This window comes from Polyodon spathula, chromosome 12, assembly GCF_017654505.1.
Source record: "Polyodon spathula isolate WHYD16114869_AA chromosome 12, ASM1765450v1, whole genome shotgun sequence".
Taxonomy (NCBI): Eukaryota; Metazoa; Chordata; class Actinopteri; order Acipenseriformes; family Polyodontidae; genus Polyodon; species Polyodon spathula.
In genome coordinates, this window is record NC_054545.1 from 514,963 (window position 1) to 535,695 (window position 20,733).

A 20,733-nucleotide genomic window follows, 5' to 3' on the forward strand; every position below is an offset into this window, starting at 1 on the left:
CTGTAGTTACCTGGTTCAGTTTTGTTTCCCTTTTTGTGGATCGGTATTACGTTTGCAATTTTCCAGTCTGTCGGTACCACCCCTGTGTCAAGAGACTGCTGCATGATCTTGGTTAGCGGTTTGTAAATAACTTCTTTCATTTCTTTGAGTACTACTGGGAGGATCTCATCCGGCCCAGGGGATTTGTTTATTTTAAGAGCTCCTAGTCCCTTTAACACTTCTGCCTCGGTTATGCTAAAGTTATTTAAAACTGGATAGGAACTGGATGACATGTGGGGCATGTTGTCAGTATCTTCCTTTGTAAAAACTTGTGAAAAGTAATCATTTAATATATTTGCTATTTCAAAAATGTAGTACTAGAGGCGCAAAACAATTACATCCCTAAAGTAGACAAATCTAAATGTAAAACTAAATTGTCAAAATGGTTTAATAGACCAATTAAAAAAAATATTCAGCGAAAAAAGGCACTTTATAGAGCATTAAAAGTCTTCCCAGAGACAGCGAGTGGAAGCGACAGCGAGTGGGAGAAGTACAGGCGTGGAAAAGTACAGAGCAGTTTAGAAGCAGTTTGAAAGCAGGTTGACGGCTGCAGAAGAAACTAAACTTCAAAAGAAAAAACAACCCTCAACATGGTCTTCAAGCCAGTAATCTGCGACACCCTGCACGCTCTCCAGTCATCACACTTTGCAAATTGCTCCCCACCCACCTTGTCTTCTCTTTTATTTTTTTATATGTACATCAAAGCTGGACTCGGCGAATGCAGTAAGCTCTGTTAGAAATGGATGGATTAATTTGCTACACGAGGTAACGGTTGCAGGGACCAGCACTGCTATTTACATTTACTGGATCCAAGGACGGCCCAAAGCCACAGTGCATTATGTATCAAGAGGCTTCGGCAAGCAAAACTCTTATAGCTGCAAAACAGGCACATCATTTATCTACAAAGCATTCAGAAAATAAACTTTACACAAAATAAACTTTCAATGCGCAAAATGACAACATTCCTTGATGAACTGGTAGCGAAGATATTCAAGCCTAGGAATCTCATTAAGTTAGGTACGTTATATGAATACTTTAGTTTCTACATCTACACATAACAATTAGTTTCAAAATGCTGTTAAATTCTTGGCAAGTGGTCCGTGGGAAAAATCCACACAACAAGGTAGGCCCTACATTGAAAAGAGGTTAGAAACCACTATTTCACCAGCAGGTGGCACTATAAGCCATCACTGGACAGTCTTCTTTTAATGACTAATAAGAAGAAAAAAAAACTAAGGCGGCCATGCATGCGGCCCACCTATGCTGGTCCAGGTCCTAGAGGCTGACTGATCTCAAATTCCTGTCAAGTTTACTCTTGAATTTAAAGGATTCATTGAAGTGTTGGAGAGCACCGTGGCGTGCTCCAGGCCTCACCTTCTGAATCTCTCTGATCCAGCGGTTCACTCCAGACTGCAGCTGGTTCAGGAAAGTCGGGTCTTCCACCTTGTCTGTGAAGTCCGTCACCTTGGGCTTGTCCCCGCGCTCGTAGCACTGCTTGGCCACGTTGGTGATGATGGGGTGGATCAGCAGGCTGATCTCTGGGATCTCGATGTTCTGCTGCAGATGCAACAGCCCCATTTCCAGCTCCGCTATCTTTTTCTCCACAGAGGGTGCCATCTTATCACCATCCCTGGAAGAAGAGGAAAAGCATGAAATAAACTGTACAGTTTTGAAAAAAAATAAGGAGGTAAAGTATTTATTTTTTATTACAATTTAATTGTATTTATTTTATTTATTTTTACAAACTAGCTTTTTAGCTTGGTTTTTCTATATTAACTTTTTTTGGTCTTGTCTGTTCTATAACATCTCTAATTACTGTTTTTAATTGATTTAAGCTCTTTGGGATCCTGGTGATGAAAGGTGCTACAGGAATGTGTTTTGTGTTCTACTGTATTTACATGGGCATTATTAACTCACTGAAAGCATTACCTGTCAGCTTTGCCCGACTCCTTGATGTAGGATTTGAAGAATGGTGCCACTGCATTGCTGATGAAGGAGTGCAAGGTCTCGTAAGGGGAATCCTCACTCAGGGTCAGAACCCTCAGCTGGCTGGAAATGGGCTTGTCTGCGTCGATGACGCCAGTCCTCTTGATGAAGGCCAGACTGCAGACAAAACAGGATTGAAGCCAGGGACAATCAGCCAAAAATACTTTAATAGCTTGCACACCGATCACGTGAAATCATCCTGCTCTACTGTAATACTTTAATAGCTTGCACACCGATCACGTGAAATCATCCTGCTCTACTGTAATACTTTAATAGCTTGCACACCGATCACGTGAAATCATCCTGCTCTACTGTAATACTTTAATAGCTTGCACACCGATCACGTGAAATCATCCTGCTCTACTGTAATACTTTAATAGCTTGCACACCGATCACGTGAAATCATCCTGCTCTACTGTAATACTTTAATAGCTTGCACACCGATCACGTGAAATCATCCTGCTCTACTGTAATACTTTAATAGCTTGCACACCGATCACGTGAAATCATCCTGCTCTACTGTAATACTTTAATAGCTTGCACACCGATCACGTGAAATCATCCTGCTCTACTGTAATACTTTAATAGCTTGCACACCGATCACGTGAAATCATCCTGCTCTACTGTAATACTTTAATAGCTTGCACACCGATCACGTGAAATCATCCTGCTCTACTGTAATACTTTAATAGCTTGCACACCGATCACGTGAAATCATCCTGCTCTACTGTAATACTTTAATAGCTTGCACACCGATCACGTGAAATCATCCTGCTCTACTGTAATACTGGTTTACTGCACCTGTTGGACTTGAGTCCATAATGGATGTCAATGCTGATGTTGTAAGAGATGCACTCTTTCTCCTCTTCTCCTTCATCTCCAACATCCTCTGCAATAAAACAGAATGCATCAATCCTTGCACACCGGTACACAGACACAGCACTGTTTATAAAATACCTTCAAGATTTCTGGTACATTTTGAAACAATTAGCCACCCTGAGTTTATATTTCAGCCACCCCACTGCTTAATTCTGATACACGACATGTGAAAATGACTATTTCTGCTTTGGCTTACTTAATGCAAATGTATTATTCTGTTTTTTGTTGTTGCTTGTTAAACATTTAATATGTTGCTAGGCAGCCTCACTAACATGGGCACAGCATTGTCAGGAGGAAAGGGCCAGGACCACAGCACTTTACTGAGCAGCACTGGCAATCAAAGCTTATCCACGGAATTAACACACTTTACCACCCAGTCAAAGTCAAAAACTGGGTGGGGCCCCTTTCTGTTAAAGATACACATCTCCCTGAGCAGACAGAAATCTGCAGTGCAGCACTAAGCTACCATCCAGAATTAGGCTATTCTGAGAGACAGTATGTTTGCTGTACTTCTTAGTCACATCATCTTCGCTTTTTTAATATAGCTCTTGAAACTTGCCACAGAAAGCAAAGAGAGTTCTACACTCGACTGCATGGGATGACAGTCCTGGTTTTGAAGCTGTTGTACATGTGTATGTCGGTGTTCATCTCTGAAATGGAAACGCCCTGGCTCTCAATCCTGCTCTTGCGGAATCTTAAATAAATAAATAAATAATCAATCTCCGAACTGAGCCAAGACAATGACATTATTTAATTGTTTGCATAAACTGACGACTTTATAATTACAATAAAAAAATGAAGTGAGGTAAGAATGTTATAACGCAGTCTCCTCCAGCACTATCTGGCTGGGAAGTGTGTTGCTTAATATTTATTGTGGGCATGGCGTCAGATTTGTTATTTCTCCTCAAAAAAAATCACTACTGGATTCAACTGCAAGCCATAAATACTAATCTTTACCAAGCTTGACTGAATACACAAGGAATGGACCGGATGAGTTGCAGCTCCAGAGAGGCATGGAAATATGGAAAGGATCATCTGTATGACTGACATTTAACACTTTGCGTTCTGTTAATTAAATAAAACTGTAGCAGTTAAAAAATTAAAATAAAACTACTACTACTACGAATAAGAATAATAATAACACATTCACACATGCGCATCAACACAATTAAACGTATCTTTTAATACAACTCTTTAAAACGTGTCTCTCCCTAGTACACGTCTGGGTCTGTCTCTCTCGGATGCCTGGTCCACACCCTGCTCTGTGATCCTGTCATCTTGCACAGAGAGTGCAGTGCGGTCTATTGCTGGGACTGGAGGCAGGGAGCTAGGGAATGAATCCTCGCTCCTGAAAACCTTCTACTTAAATTAATAGCAGCTACTACAAATGCAATCGTAACAAACCTTTGAGCGAACTCCTCTCCACCAGGATCGTGTGAACCTGCGGGTCGGCGAGGAATTTCCTCATCTGCTCCACCGTGCTCTTCTCCTCCAGGGCGGTTTCCAGGGAGGCCGGGGCCTCGCCGCCATCTTCCAGCAGCAGCGGCACCAGCTTGCGGATGTGTTTCCGCAGCACCGAGGCATCCGCCACGTTCTGCACCGCGGCAGACACCTCCATGGCGGCAGAGCCGTCGTCCCCACCGCCTCCTCCGGGGTCGGACATTTCCTAAGCAGTCTCCAAAGACAGAGAAACGCGGGGCTTCCACAGCAGAGTTACTCCGCAAAACTCAAAGCGACCGGCCGCGGCTCCTCCTCAACCCGCAGTGAAGCGAAGTCAGGTGACAGCTCCGAGTGGGTGACGTAATGTGTGAGGAGGCATTCTGGGATCTATACATGTTTATTTGGTTATAATAAAACAGGACAATAAAACAAACTTTTATTTATTTAATTCGGACTTTATACGATCTACAAACGTTTCGACTTGTGGTCATCAGTTAGATAATATCTTTCGTGTTCTGGATAAATTCAGACTACAATCCCTAAATGGATCTGCTCTATCATAACTGCAAGTCGTCGATTTCTGCAAATCATTACATAATGCGATTTCTGTTGTCTTATTTCGGAGATGGCTTTTGCAAGAGCAGGATTGGGCGACAGGCGTTTTTAGTTCAGAGATGAAACACCGACATATACACGCACAACGAAACAACGGCAAGAGCCTTCGAATGCAGAAATATCCAACTGCGTTAATATGCATTTATTAATAGCAACTAAGCACAATCAGAACTGTATTCTTCTGATCGGTCATTCCGTACCACGTACATACCAATAATGAGTTATGCTAAATATACTACTTAAACAATACATGCCATTAACTATTATTTTGGAACACAAGGCAGCCAGGGTTGTCTCTATGCTTGTGTATCTGTGGTATCGCTTCCGATCTAGATGTAGGTTTTCTTGTATGCACTGCGTTCCGTGTTCTGCATGCTCAGCCAGCATTTTGCTTGGGCAGGGTTGGTACTACCAGTAACCTTGGTGTAGTGTTCATTTTCTAACAATAGATGGCGTTATGAATCTGCTTATTCGTATTCAGTTTTAGGAGGTTGTCTTTCATTTGGTCTGTCCATATATAAATAAATAAATAAATAAATAAATAAATAAATAAATAAATAAATAAAAAATAGTCTGCTCACCCTAGACCAGAACAAAATAATTTAACTACAGCTCTCAACATGTAGAAGCTTTTGCATTAGCTTTTAAAATGGAAGCCTATGCTAACACACACACACACACACGTATATCTCCTTTCCGTGCACTCCTCTTAAATTTCGGGAATGCATCAGTAATCAGTAATCTCATCAGTTAATATCATGTGTCTTAGTGTTTCTGTAACTGTTTTAGTATGCTGTATTGTGTCAGACCCCCAGACCCATTATATTAAACACGTAAGTGACATACACGAACTCCTGCTTTCAGACGCTGTACAGTATTCTGGTACAGAACATTGCAAGTAAAATATCACTCCCATTTCTTTTAGGATGAAAATATAAAATCCACATGTTCTCTTTATTTCTTCTATATAGATGTACACCACTTGAATAAAATCACTCAAATTAAAAAGCTAATGCATGAAGATTTCCTTCACAGACATTTCAATGTGGAAAGAAAAAATCTTGAATTACAAATTGATAAAAATATTAATTTTCAACTTTAACATTTCTAAATGCAGATACAGATATTGTAAAAACAAAGAAAGAATCTGTGCTGCTTACTAGCTTTTGTAATTGCTATTAATGTTTTATTCTGTACATATGGTCATTTTGTACAAAATATGAAATCTACTGTTTAATAGAGAACACTACATAAAATCTGTACAATATTAAATGAAGCCATTTAGTACAAGTCTCACCTAAAGGACACTTGTCATGTTAATGTATTTTGGAAAGCATACATAAAACAAAAATTTGCAGAAATATTGAAGTAAAGCCATGTATTAAAGAACAACGTTAGTTGGTTTTAACCTGTATTGAAACGAAAAAACAATCAACAACATGATAAAGTCATTAAACACGGCCAAAATATTATGGTTTTAGGGGTTTCGACCAGATCCCCAAAGCTGTCACCATATATATATATATATAATATATATATATATATATATATATATATATTATAAATATATATATATTTTCCTCAAACTGCCAAAAAGAAAATCTGCTTGCTGAGTGTTAACCTTTAAAAAGGGAAAAAAAAAACCAGACAAACTCTTCCCATGGTGGTATATTTTACACTTTGCACACTCAACCAAACAATAACATACATGGTTCAGCAGACAAAGAAAAGAAGACGTTCAACCCTCCATAACCATCTCACGCAAACACTGAACACTCAAACCTAACAGACGGTTTCACAAAGCTAGCGGCTCCAGAATGATGTAAGTTCAAACAATGGTATACTGATAGATATGTATATCTATCTATTTAAATATCTGTTATCTATTTATACATTATATATAAAGAACATAGAAAAAAGCACCCTTCTCTCCTTGGTAGAGGCACATATTGGGACAACCTCTGTCAAGTGAAATGGGATAAACACACGTGGACAAATGACTTTGCCAAGCAGGACGGCTTCATCTGGGACCCTTAAGAGCTTTTTCAAGCATAAACGGGAAGTGCTCTCTAAGCAGTTGAATAAGCTGTTGTGCATGTCACCCGATTCATAGACTGCAGCTGTATGACAGCAGATCAGATGCAGAGTTTAAGGGTCATGGGGGGGGGGGGGCGTTCCCAATCACTACAATAATGTGTTTATGTACATCATTTTCAATCAAATCTAAAACTAATATCTAATAAGAATGGCAGCCAAGCAATATTTTTTCTATTCACATTCCAACATGAAAATAAAACGATGAAATTCTTCAATTTATTTTACACATAAAGGCACTCTATGAAAGACAATTAAAATGAAAATTGAAATTATATATATATATATATATATATATATATATATATATATATATATATATATATATATATATATATATATAATGTATAGTCCTTTGCACACTACATTGTGATACATTTTCATTTAGATAGTGGCTGAGAATCTGAGAATCATTCTTTAATTCAACTACAGCCACAGTGCTTTGTCCGTGTCATTGTATTCAGTGCATGGATACAGATGATCACAATTGAATTATGTGCATCACAAAGGAGAGTACTAGCTAGAAATAGCAATGGGCACAACCATTGTTTCCTCGGCCTTGTATAAATGGCATGCGAGTGTGTGTCTCTGGAATGCACAGCACTCGGCAGCAGCATTACCGGGGCTGCACAACATGTGCATTCGATCTATCACATCAATCTAGGTCAACTTCTTCACCAATTTACACTGCAACTAGGATTCTCATTTCATGATGACCCAAAAGGAAATCAACAATAAATTGCAGGCTGATACAAACAAACGTAATTTCAGTAAGAATCACTTGAAAATCCTAAATGTGTCCAATGGAAAAGAAAAAATGGCAAGAACAGGTTTCAATGCCATGGTGATATTAAACAGGTTTCAATGCCATGGTGATATTAAACAGGTTTCAATGCCATGCTGATATTAAACAGGTTTCAATGCCATGCTGATATTAAACAGGTTTCAATGCCATGGTGATATTAAACAGGTTTCAATGCCATGCTCATATTAAACAGGTTTCAATGCCATGCTGATATTAAACAGGTTTCAATGCCATGGTGATATTAAACAGGTTTCAATGCCATGGTGATATTAAACAGGTTTCAATGCCATGCTGATATTAAACAGGTTTCAATGCCATGGTGATATTAAACAGGTTTCAATGCCATGGTGATATTAAACAGGTTTCAATGCCATGCTGATATTAAACAGGTTTCAATGCCATGGTGATATTAAACAGGTTTCAATGCCATGCTGATATTAAACAGGTTTCAATGCCATGGTGATATTAAACAGGTTTCAATGCCATGGTGATATTAAACAGGTTTCAATGCCATGGTGATATTAAACAGGTTTCAATGCCATGCTGATATTAAACTGGTTTCAATGCCATGTTGATATTAAACTTGCACTAGGCGAATGTGCAACAATCTTCTGCTTTTTAATAGAAATCTACCATTGTTTGAACTACCAGGATTTGAATTGCATTCTGGGGAAACTTATTGCTGGACTGGTCTGGATTTAAAAAAAGAAGAAAAAGGTTTGGTTTCTGTGTAGAAGAAATTGGTATGGCACAAAAAGTAAGAACTCAGTCCAGAAAAGAGCTTTCTTTTCTCTTCTTTACAGCTTCACTCCGGTGGAACGAACAGCTTAATCAAACATGCTGGTTTCCTTTATCTGCAGCAAACAACAAAAAGAAAATCTGCACAGTATTTTGGTACATTCTGCAGAACCCTTCCACCCTCAGCCAATTAAAAAAAATAAAAAAAATCAAGCTTAAAATGTTACAATCTATACAAAATGAATAACACTAGTGTTGGCACTGGCAGCTATCCCTGGGCTGAAAGGTTCACTTCCAAATTCTGTTGCCTACACCAAATTGTTCCCTTACACAAAAAACAAACACAGACGCACCATCGCGCTCAGGTTCTGCTTTCTACCTGGCTTTACAAGATACAAGAGTATTACTTTTTTTTTTTTTTTTTTAAATAAACAACAACAGCAACAACAACAGACCAATTGAAAAGCAGAAGGGTGTCAGACAACATTCAGAAAACATCCTGAGAAAGCAGAAACCTCAAAACAGTAGAGCCCAGGAACGGTACAACTCAGGTGACACACCCCCTGGTTTCCATGCCAACGTTTGACGCATCAGATTCTGCATTCTTTTTGTGCAGAGCAGAAAACCGGCGTGTCTGCCTAATGTCCATCATGAGTTGTCAATATTTCTTCAGCACGACGATGGGATTCCAAGGCTTTCACGGTGTAAATATCCTGAGGCAGCTCGGACTTGCGGCGCACCAGGGGGCGTTCCTTTCTCTGATCCCTCTGCAACTGCAAGAGAGGACAATTAGACCCCGGAATGAAGAGCGAATCCGTGCCCCAGCTTACCCAATCTAAACGCAGCCACAATGGGGCCATGGTCAGTCTTGATTAAAACATCCTCCTAACCCCCTTCTCTACTTTATAAACCTACCACCTTTCAAACAAAATACAAAAGGTTTGCATTGTAATACAACACCAGATATAAAAAGGCAGACCTGGTATGACAGAGCTGGCAGTTATTGGACAGAAGCACCACCACCAGTTAAGACCATCAACACAACATGTTCTCAAAGGACGTGCATGACCTCTTCACTCAAGGTGCTTTAGAGATATGGACCATCTCATTTTCAAAGCCATCCTGGGCATGCAGCAAGTGACACACACCACTAATTCTGCAGCAATGGCAAGACGAGACTGTCAAACTTGTGGCCGGATTTGAAGCCAGGCAAACACTGCCACACAGAACAGCTCCACAGAGTAAAGTGAAAATGCAGTACATGGGAGTTAATTGAAACGAGCAACATGCTTGGGTGTGGCAGGTCACTCCACCCTCAGATGCATGCAAAACCTTGCATCCTACATAATGTAATTGATTCCAGTGCCCAGTCCTTGGCCTGCCATTAAGAGGCTTAGCGGCAGTTACTTTTATCATTAGAGGAGGTTCATATAAAACGTCGGAACTCACTTTTACCTGAATAGCTTCTTCCTCTACAGTCTTTTTTAACATCTGAACATCTTCTATCAAGGGACCATCTGTCTCCATTGCTACTGGACTATTGAGGCCAGAGGAATCAACACACACAGTGTACTAATATAAAAGAAAAGCAAAATAAAAATGATCAGTCGCAAGCAAAGAGAAGGCCAGAGCACTCAAGAGGTTAAAACAAGAGAGAGAAACAAAACTTAAAAAGGAATGCAGAAACCATCTTCCATAAGTATACACAGTGGAAGAGATCACATTCACTGATGGGTGGAAGACACTAAAAATGACCATTTGAACCAGGATCATTTGCAGAAGCCTGGTAACTAGGATGAGGAAGAACATTACATAGTTTACAAAAAAAACAAAAAAAAACAAATGGATATGAATTGAACAATTAGCATAAAACACAAATGGATCTGAACGGAACAATTAGCATACTGCTGAAAATGATTCTTCTACTTAAAAATCAATGTGTAAAAATGTAGCTACCTAATCAAATATTTATAACAAGGGGATTCAAATTGGCAGGAATAATACAAAACCTGTATGTTCAGAAATAAAATGGCACATGCAGGCTAATTTATACCCACTGCTCATAATTCATGGAATACACTTATTTTGATAATGTGGTGCATTCAGTATGCAGTAGAAATGTACCTTGTCCTTGGGACACCAGTAATCTGCTTTGTACAGCTGGTGATAAACCTGCATGCTTACAGGGCTGCTAAAACATTATTCAGCATAGCCAAATCCCAGCCTGTCTGCATCACACACATGCTCTGAGACCATTGGGCCCTCCTCACACTAGACGCGCGAAGTGTAAATTTCCTTCACTCACGGCATCACACCAAACTGAAATCAACATCAGACACGCACTCCTGAGGCAGACGAGACAAAACCACTCTGTCCCTCGCTTCCCAGCAGGCTTGACTGCTCCCTGGGACTCAATGCATTGCAGCTTTGTGCACTCGTCACTCATCTCGTGTGAGGAGGACTGCAGCGATCTGTCCAGCGCCAGGGAGCGGGTATTGTGGCATCTCGTGTGAGGAGGACTGCAGCGATCTGTCCAGCGCCAGGGAGCGGGTATTGTGGCATCCCGTGTGAGGAGGACTGCAGCGATCTGTCCAGCGCCAGGGAGTGGGTATTGTGGCATCCCGTGTGAGGAGGACTGCAGCGATCTGTCCAGCGCCAGGGAGCGGGTATTGTGGCATCTCGTGTGAGGAGGACTGCAGCGATCTGTCCAGCGCCAGGGAGCGGGTATTGTGGCATCCCGTGTGAGGAGGACTGCAGCGATCTGTCCAGCGCCAGGGAGCGGGTATTGTGGCATCCCGTGTGAGGAGGACTGCAGCGATCTGTCCAGCGCCAGGGAGCGGGTATTGTGGCATCCCGTGTGAGGAGGACTGCAGCGATCTGTCCAGCGCCAGGGAGCGGGTATTGTGGCATCCCGTGTGAGGAGGACTGCAGCGATCTGTCCAGCGCCAGGGAGCGGGTATTGTGGCATCCCGTGTGAGGAGGACTGCAGCGATCTGTCCAGCGCCAGGGAGCGGGTATTGTGGCGTCCCGTGTGAGGAGGACTGCAGCGATCTGTCCAGCGCCAGGGAGCGGGTATTGTGGCATCTCGTGTGAGGAGGACTGCAGCAATCTGTCCAGCGCCAGGGAGCGGGTATTGTGGCATCCCATGTGAGGAGGACTGCAGTGATCTGTCCAGTGCCAGGGAGCAGGTATTGTGGCATCCTGTGTGAGGAGGACTGCAGCGATCTGTCCAGCGCCAGGGAGCGGGTACTGTGGCATCCTGTGCGAGGAGGACTGCAGTGATCTGTCCAGTGCCAGGGAGCGGGTATTGTGGCATCCTGTGTGACGAGGATTGCAGCGATCTGTCAAGCGCCAGGGAGCGGGTATTGTGGGGTAGTGGTCTTCCCTCATGGCTTTGCCTGCTATGCAGCTGTTCCTACTTTGACCACCCACTGAAATGCACACAGTTCTTTACATGGGCCCGTGACGGCTTCTATGCTGCTCTGGATGTGGCCTACCTTTTCACAGCCCTGCCAGAGTGTCTGGAGCAATCAGGAGCCTGTGGCTGTTCGGTCCATCACTAACACATGGGCTTGTTGCATGAATTATGAGCAGTAGAATTAAAAAAAAAAACAAAAAAAAAACAATAAATAACTTCAAACTAAAATCTCGGCTAGAATATACTTCCTTTAAGGAACAGACTTTGGTTGGGCGAGCATACTAACCTGCTCTGCACACTTGCCTCTCTTCCTCCCTCAGCCACCCCTCTTCAGCCTGTAACGTTTGCTGTAAGGTTTGTAGCCTTGTCCAAGCCCCAACGGTTTGTAGTTACAACTTTTCAAATCTCAAGATATCGTTCATTTATGGCTTTGCATTTTTTCCATTGCCAATATATATTTGTTTGGGGGATGAATAATACTAACCAAGGCTAGAGAGGGATTCTGTAGTTTATTGTATGCATCTATACTAATTAAATACAAGTCTGTCTAACTATGATGGCTGTTATCACAGATCTCCATAATCACAAATTTTGGACCATAATCGTATTGCCAATTCTTACGGAGTAGCGAGGCTGCTTTTATGAGGATTTGTTTTGAAAAAAAATAAAAAGATAATGGATTGCAGATAGAGAAGTCAACATAATATAATTTGAATAGCGCAAAGAAGAACTAGCTTGGTTTGCCTTCACCCACCCACAGTTTTAACCTCACTCAATGTCTAGGGTACAGTTAATTTCATTACAAATCAAACAGACAGTTTTAGTTACAACACATCGACATATAAGAACTAAAATCAGGAGACACTTGCTTTAAACGTTTCTCCGATTAGTGTCAGTCTGGATTAAAAGCTGCAGAAACAGGACTACTTTACAAAGCAGGCAAATAAAATGTTCCTCCAATCTGCACCCTGCATACACACCTGCCCCCTATATACACACCTGCCCCACCTTCACCCTATAGACACACCTGCCCCACCAGCACCCTATAGACACACCTGCCCCACCTTCACCCTATATACACACCTGCCCCACCAGCACCCTATATACACACCTGCCCCACCAGCACCCTATATACCCACCTGCCCCACCAGCACCCTACATACACACCTGCACTCTACATACACACCTGCCCCACCAGCACCCTATATACACACCTGCCCCACCAGCACCCTATATACCCACCTGCCCCACCAGCACCCTACATACACACCTGCCCCACCTGCACCCTATATACACACCTGCCCCACCAGCACCCTATATACCCACCTGCCCCACCAGCACCCTACATACACACCTGCCCCATCTGCACCCTATATACACACCTGCCCCACCTGCACCCTATATACACACCTGCCCCATCTGCACCCTATATACACACCTGCCCCACCTGCACCCTATATACACACCTGCCCCACCTGCACCCTATATACACACCTGCCCCACCAGCACCCTACATACACACCTGCCCCATCTGCACCCTATATACACACCTGCCCCACCTGCACCCTATATACACACCTGCCCCATCTGCACCCTATATACACACCTGCCCCATCTGCACCCTTTATACACACCTGCCCCATCTGCACCCTTTATACACACCTGCCCCATCTGCACCCTACATACACACCTGCCCCACCTGCACCCTACGTACACACCTGCCCCACCTGCACCCTATATACACACCTGCCCCATCTGCACCCTTTATACACACCTGCCCCATCTGCACCCTATATACACACCTGCCCCATCTGCACCCTTTATACACACCTGCCCCACCAGCACCCTATATCCACACCTGCCCCATCTGCACCCTATATCCACACCTGCCCCATCTGCACCCTACATACATACCTGTGGGTTTGATTTGGCTAGATTCTCGATCTTCACCCAGGCCTCTTCCCGTTCTTTTGATTTTAGTTTCTCTCTAGATCAAGCAGCAAAAAAAAAAAAAATTCTCAGGGCAGTACTGTAAGTAACACCTGTATAAAATTTCCCCCAGTTGCTCTACAATCTTCCCTGCGGCGGTTTTACCAGGAGGACTAAGCATTTGCATCTACTTAATCAGCTTCACTGGTTTAAGGGTTCCTGCAGATTTAATCTTGAACATTTTAAACCATCCCAATTGTTTTACTTTAGAACAGCTTCAAGTTCAAAGGCATGGAAAGACAGCTGATGCTCATGTTTACCGCACATGGTAAAGTAACTTATCAACACACAAAACAACACAGCTGTAGACACAACTAACAGAACTCCCCGAGCAAGCCCCTTTATCAAGACTATTTGGCGTTTCCGGATAATCAAGGTTACATTAAAATTAATTAAGACATTCATGCTGAACTGCTGAAAACAAATGACTGAACTCACTAATATGCAATACATGAGCCCACGAGCCACATACAACGCACCTTTACTACAAGGCAATGAAGACCACAAAAGCAACTGCCAATATCTCTCATGAATAGAATATTCTACTTACTTATTTTTTTCTGCTCTAAACTGTTGGGTGCAATCATCAAACAGTTTCTGATTCATCTCCATAAAGAGCTTCAGAGCATTGTAGATCAAACCATGAATGGTCCTGTAAATGAAACCTTTGATGAAACCATAACAGTATTCATGCAGCCTAAATGAAAAACAATTAAAAAGAGCAAAGGACAGCTGCAAAGGGGCCAACAGGACTGGTGTGTCAAGAGTGCTGCCCCTTTCTTCAGTATGTGAGGATATCTATGCATTCACCCATCACATTATGGCTGGGGATGAAACATGCAGCCTCTCCACCCTGATGGAGGACCAGCACACTTCAATTACAGCGCTCCCTCGTTATTTCATGATCTAATAATTAACAGTTAGATCAGACTAAACTGCCATGTACTGTACTTTTTTTCCCCCCAATAATTAACCATTTTCAATATTTCACTATTTTTCGATGTGCAGGTCAGATAGCCCTGTAGTGTATTGTGGTAAACAGCGCACAACACGATGTTAATTTTACATTGGTTTGAAAAATGCTAAAGCTGGCTGCCCTGGACAAACAGAACACATTAAAAGTCATCTTACTTGTTCCAGTGAGTCTTTGAATTGCGGTACAGGGAGGGGAACATGATGGGCAAGATCTTGGCTGCATTGTCACTGATCAGACTCATAATGTACTCATTATTCCAATAGTACAATGCCCTTTCTGCCACCTAAACAAAAACACATTTCTTACACTGTCAATACAACAGTCAACATGCAAGATACAACGGCTGGTAAAACTACAACACAAACGGGTTTGTAATATATTCACATTTATGGCCACTTGCTAATTTAACAGATATTTTAAAAACAGTTTTAACACACAATAAATACCCGTTTAATTCAGCATTCTGTCCTGGGACAGTTAATGTGCAGCTTGCACAAAAGAAAACTATAATGTGGTTGCACACAAACTACTGTATTAAATGACATTTAGTCTGCCTACAAGCAACACAGACAGGTTGTTTACACAGGAAGTGTGCAATGCAGACACTGCTTTGCAGCTCTTATTGTGCGCTCTTTGCAGTAACACACACTGCTTGTGGGAGTGGTTTGTTTTTTGGTCTTTACTGTTTCTGCTCCCAGTAGAAAGAGTTGCCTGACTGCACTTCCGGTCTCCCTTCAGTATTAAATCCTGGTACACAAACAGTACAAGTGCTGGCATTTCAGTGGCACATTTCTAAATAAGCTGACCATTGCATACTGCAGGCTTGGTGACGAACCTGAAAATGTGGACTGGAAACACATTTTGCCAGCTGTCTGAACAGAGGCTCCATGACCTTGACAAATTCTGAGGGTTCGATTACATCCAATATTTCCTCGAGTTCATTCAGATACATCACTTCCTTTGGACTGTGAGTCTTTGGCCAGTATTTTAGAAGTGCCATAACCACCTAAGAAAAAAAACCAAAAAAAAAACCCCAACATTTTAGTTCTTAAATGTAGTGCAATAATATTTTATACTAAAATACTTATATGGTATAAAACTTTATACCATATTCCTTTGAATTTAAGACAGTCTCAAGTATGCATGTAAGAAAACGATGTATGGAGGCAGTTTGCAGGCGTCTGTTCTCACACACACAGCATTTACAGTTATGAGCTGCTTCTCATTCCCAGTCTGCTGTCACACAGAGCATCACAGTTATGAGCTGCTTCTCATTCCCAGTCTGCTCTCTCTCACACATCATTACAGTTATGAGCTGCTTCTCATTCCCAGTCTGCTGTCACACAGAGCATCACAGTTATGAGCTGCTTCTCATTCCCAGTCTCTCTCTCACACATCATTACAGTTATGAGCTGCTTCTCATTCCCAGTCTGCTGTCACACAGAGCATCACAGTTATGAGCTGCTTCTCATTCCCAGTCTCTGTCACACACAGAGCATCACAGTTATGAGCTGCTTCTCATTTCCAGCCGTGATTACTCAAACCTGTTTTTTTTCCCTTTTTGTGAACTGTGGTATTGCTTGGCAGGTTGAAAAACTCTGTGGTCTGATCAGCATTTCTGCTCTGTCCAAGCTGGTACTGTTTGTTAGAACGGAGTCTAATAATGAAATGTTGAAACTGCAAGCGTTTCTCTTCGAATTCCTCAGGAAGCTAATGAAGCTTCTTTGACAGCCAGTCACGTTGCTGTTTGTTTACTTGGGCAGTCGCGTCTTTTGACGACAATTTTAATATACACATCACTATACTTCAGTTTAAAAGACGCAGGCCATTTTTGAGAAGAACAAATTGGTTTAAAAATTGCGTCTTAAATTGGAAGGAATACAGTATGTTATCTCTTCACTGAACTCGGGTTTAACAGAATCACAAACACATTTTAACTTTGGGATGATCTCCGAGCAAGCCCAAGTAAAGGTGAAATTTCTGCAAGGCCAGTAAAAAATGACCACTAGGGATGCACTTTCTGCAACAGCAAGTCTGGCAGAGATTTTCCATTAGAAAATGGCTTCATATACTAAATGTTTTTCCTTTACAGTAAGACAGCTCTACTGATGCTTTCAAAAGTGTCATTAGCTAAACTTCCTTTTGCTCAACAGTACCTGGCGCTTCAGCTTCAATACAAACAGTGCTGTGCACCACTATGGTAAACACTTTTGGGAGCTTGCATGAGAACCTGCTCTCAGTCACTGAGGCTGCTGGTATTTATGGAGATACTGTACTACCAACAGAACAAGATATCAAACCAAAACTACACTCATAGTGTATAAAACACAAGCATGACTTCCTCTTTTACAAATACATAATCACAGAACGACAAAAACGTGTTTGGAGAATATTTCAACCAGATGCAAATGCAGTAATCCTACATGAGGCCAAATATAGCACAGTGACAGCATTCAGAATCACTTAGACGCAGAAGTATCTGCAATAAGGTCTGTACAAATAGGGCTGTCACTTCTAACAGGTATTCCATTTTAAGGCAGAATATTTTGGTTTCTGCTTCAGACTGCATCCAGAGATAAAGCACTTCAGTGTCAGCGATTGCAATTACAGACAGGGGAAACCAATGCGAGGCAACTTGTCTACAGTGTTCTTAAAAAAGAAAAGAAATTAAAGAAAGCTCCATCGTGTTTGTTTTACTGCAGTTCCAGCCTCCATGTTTTAATAAATCTGCTGCTCTCAGAAAGGTGTGAAACTCAGAAAGCGATCTTCCAATTTGAATAACCCTATCTGAACTTGCCTATAGATAAATTAGGTTGAATTTAGTAATTTTTGCAACTTGTTACTATAATCTACATAATATACAAGGATTCAAATATAACAGCATGGATGGAATTAATTCACAATGCAAGGTTGCGGTACACAAGACAAGAGTTTAATTACAAAAGCAAAAACTCAGAAGGGAAATAAATACCTTGCAACTCAATCCTGGAAGCAGATTCTCTACATTTACAGCGAAGGCTTTGGTACTATAAAGTTGAAGAATGGTCCTAGCACACCCTTTCGTATTTTACCACTCACCGGGTAAATATCTTTTGCTAGAATAAAAAGACTCACATTTATTTTGCTGATTTATTCAATGCTGCCAGGAAGCCTGCAAGCAGATGTTTTTCACTTTTTTTAATTTAAATTGCTATCTGAATAGAATTCAGATAACACATGCCTGTGTGTTACACTGACAGGTGAAGAATGGTCTTTACATTTCAAATTTCATGATCTAGTGTCACACCGCAGGAAATTGTTAAAACCATTACAGGCCTGTCTCATTTCCTCCCATTGTCTCCAGCTGTACCAAAGCCATTTCAAGACCTGTGCATTACCACTCAAGAGATACTTTCACTAACCTTAGGCATGAGAGGGTTGTCCAGTAGTGTACTGTCATTTAATGTGTTATCTGACATGCCATGGTAGCCAAAGAAACCAGAAACACAATTACTGTATATAAAACAGCTAGCTTCTAATACCATTACCCTTGTGCCAAAGCACTTCACTTAAATGATTTTATTAAACAGAACATGGAAATAGTTCTGATTAATTCACCCATATTAGACATTCACAATAAGTACTGTAGCAAATGTACACAAACTGGCTTTGGCACTTGCAAAGCCGGATGATAAATCCTACTTTTTATTCAAGAACGGATATATCTGGTATTAAATAAAACATCTCAAAACTGCATTAGGAAAGAGTAGAACAAAACCAAACTAGAAACAAACTTACAGGTTCAGTGAGTGTGCTGTCCTTCTCTAGAAACTGAACCACACAGTATGCCAGCTAAAAGAAAAAAACACAAGCAATATTCATTGTAAAAGTCCAGCAGTACATACAGTACTGTATATTACAGCAGTAACTGTAGTCTAGCACTTAGTCATTTAAAAAAATAATACACCTGCAAAATCAAGCAGCTAGACACAATACTAATCTCATGTATATAAACTTTCCTATCATTTTAATTTGATCAAATTCCACCCTAGACATTTAAAGATGTTTTTTTTTTTTTTTTAAAAAAGGTACCAGTGTGAGTTTAGTGCCATTTGTGTGAGGCCACACTCTATCCACAGATGTTAGAAGAGTGGAGCATTACTTAAGGGGTAAGACTCTGCCTGACTGAGGTGAATGTGCATTCAGTATTGTCCAGATAGAATGTTGCTAGCCAATCAGAGTGCTCCCTCAAACCATGCAGTTAACCCTAAAGATACTCATTCAGCACTGCAGTGCAATGAAGAACTGATGGGAACAGACAGCAGGCCACGCTGACAGAAGCACACCAGGGTACGGGTTCCTGTCTGAGATGCACAGGATCAATACACGTGGAAAGAACCCCAGAAAATGCTACATGCTGTGGGTTTTCATTTTACCCTCTGCAGTCTCTCATTTTAACTCCAAGAGAAGGAATAGAATTCAGCAACTAATAGCATGAAGTTATTGTGCACAAAAAAGGAAGCGATTATATTCTTTCAGTTGAAATAAAATGCCGTTTCTAAACTTTTACAACCTTTTGGCAAGCCAAGGATCCTGCAGTGAAAAGCCCAGTCATGGCTTATTTATTTGCATTACCTGTGGATGGTAGACACTAAGTGACTTGACTTTGTGCAAAGGCAGCAAAACTTTCAACAGGAAAATCTTGTGTTCCTCTTTTAATGGCAAGGCAAATCCATTGATTATACTGCAAGGAAAACAAACACTAAATTACATATTATTTCCTATACTTTCCTGAGCTGATTGTTGCATATCTGAAGCTCATTAAAATGACCTTTGTCCTCCTTCCAACTTCTTTATTGCAGAACTGTATTTTAGCACTTAAGAGTACACTTGATACATTATGCATCATTCTCGGTTGCTAAGATTAAGCTCCAGTGTTACACAACCGTTTCAGCTACTGACTCTTAGGTTCGGCTTCTTTCTACGGTGGCATGAGGGCGAGTAGCGGAAGTCTAAAAACCACAAGTTATAATAGAGGATAAAATTAGAATGGAGGAAGAAACGCTGCTGTCAATACCTAATGCATGTGAACAACTGGCAGAGGAATAAACAAAATACAAGACACCCGAGCAGAGAGACGGCAGAAAACAAAACACAATGAATGGATTCAGAGTCGAGTGGAAACAATCAATGGACTGGAAGAAATAAATCAGCTACAAAGTACTCCAATGCAACTTTTTTATGTCCATATTAAAATGCCTCTGAAGATGGCAGAGTTTTTAATATCAAATCTTCGTGCCACTTAGGCAGTTACAGCAGAACAATTTGTTTGTGTATGGCAGGTAAACTGAACCCAGTTTTATTTCCTGACAAAAACAACACAGAAGGATACTTGCACTCTGCTGACAGATGGCATTCATTTTGGTAAACAGTCCGCTCTCTTTAAAATACTTCACATCATGCCGCATGCTTTATGCGTGCTTTTTGTCCCTAGTGACCAATTCAATTACAGATCTTCAACTTACTCACATTGGTCAAGTTCAGGCCCAATTAAAGTAAGGATTTTGTAACAAATGATAAAAGACACACATCTCTGTTTATACAATAAAGCATTTGATATGCAATAGTAACCATCCTACCTTCCCAAAATTTCCAGTAATTCTGCTATACCATTGTGATGTTCTGTTTCATAAATAAACCTAGAAAACAAACATATTTGTAAAATAGAATGGATTTGAGCCCATAAAATTCGTTTTTCAGAGTCTATTGGGATAC

The 20,733-nt window shown here is 41.1% G+C and overlaps 2 protein-coding genes and 1 long non-coding RNA gene across 12 annotated transcripts in view; 1 reads left to right on the forward strand and 2 right to left on the reverse strand.

Annotated features, from left to right (window-relative positions):
* The window catches only part of LOC121324262 (cytoplasmic dynein 1 heavy chain 1), a 46,845-nt gene extending 42,180 nt beyond the window's left edge, over positions 1–4,665 (reverse strand). For both annotated transcript variants that reach the window (XM_041265951.1, XM_041265950.1), the window contains exons 1-4: positions 4,309–4,665; positions 2,827–2,914; positions 1,969–2,142; positions 1,414–1,669 (exon numbers count right to left, since the gene is read on the reverse strand). In XM_041265951.1, the coding sequence (XP_041121885.1) occupies positions 1,414–1,669; positions 1,969–2,142; positions 2,827–2,914; positions 4,309–4,567 (777 nt within the window). In that variant the 5' untranslated portion in view covers positions 4,568–4,665. The remainder of the gene's footprint in view (positions 1–1,413; positions 1,670–1,968; positions 2,143–2,826; positions 2,915–4,308) is intronic.
* Positions 4,666–7,341: 2,676 nt separating this feature from the next.
* Positions 7,342–9,011, forward strand: LOC121324278. Its single transcript, XR_005951231.1, has 2 exons — positions 7,342–7,883; positions 8,332–9,011. It is a non-coding gene; the product is annotated as an uncharacterized LOC121324278 (long non-coding RNA).
* The window catches only part of LOC121324264 (serine/threonine-protein phosphatase 2A 56 kDa regulatory subunit gamma isoform), a 31,419-nt gene continuing 19,484 nt past the window's right edge, over positions 8,799–20,733 (reverse strand). For 2 of the 9 annotated variants that reach the window (XM_041265959.1, XM_041265964.1), the window contains 9 exons: positions 20,598–20,657; positions 19,594–19,702; positions 18,757–18,810; positions 15,815–15,985; positions 15,135–15,262; positions 14,554–14,655; positions 13,929–14,001; positions 10,052–10,168; positions 8,799–9,369 (listed from right to left, as the gene is read on the reverse strand). In XM_041265959.1, the coding sequence (XP_041121893.1) occupies positions 9,235–9,369; positions 10,052–10,168; positions 13,929–14,001; positions 14,554–14,655; positions 15,135–15,262; positions 15,815–15,985; positions 18,757–18,810; positions 19,594–19,702; positions 20,598–20,657 (949 nt within the window). In that variant the 3' untranslated portion in view covers positions 8,799–9,234. Of the gene's footprint in view, positions 9,370–10,045; positions 10,169–12,093; positions 12,168–13,928; positions 14,002–14,553; positions 14,656–15,134; positions 15,263–15,814; positions 15,986–18,756; positions 18,811–19,593; positions 19,703–20,597; positions 20,658–20,733 lie in introns of those variants that run through there. The other 7 variants (XM_041265958.1, XM_041265963.1, XM_041265961.1 and 4 more) reach the window with 5 other exon arrangements.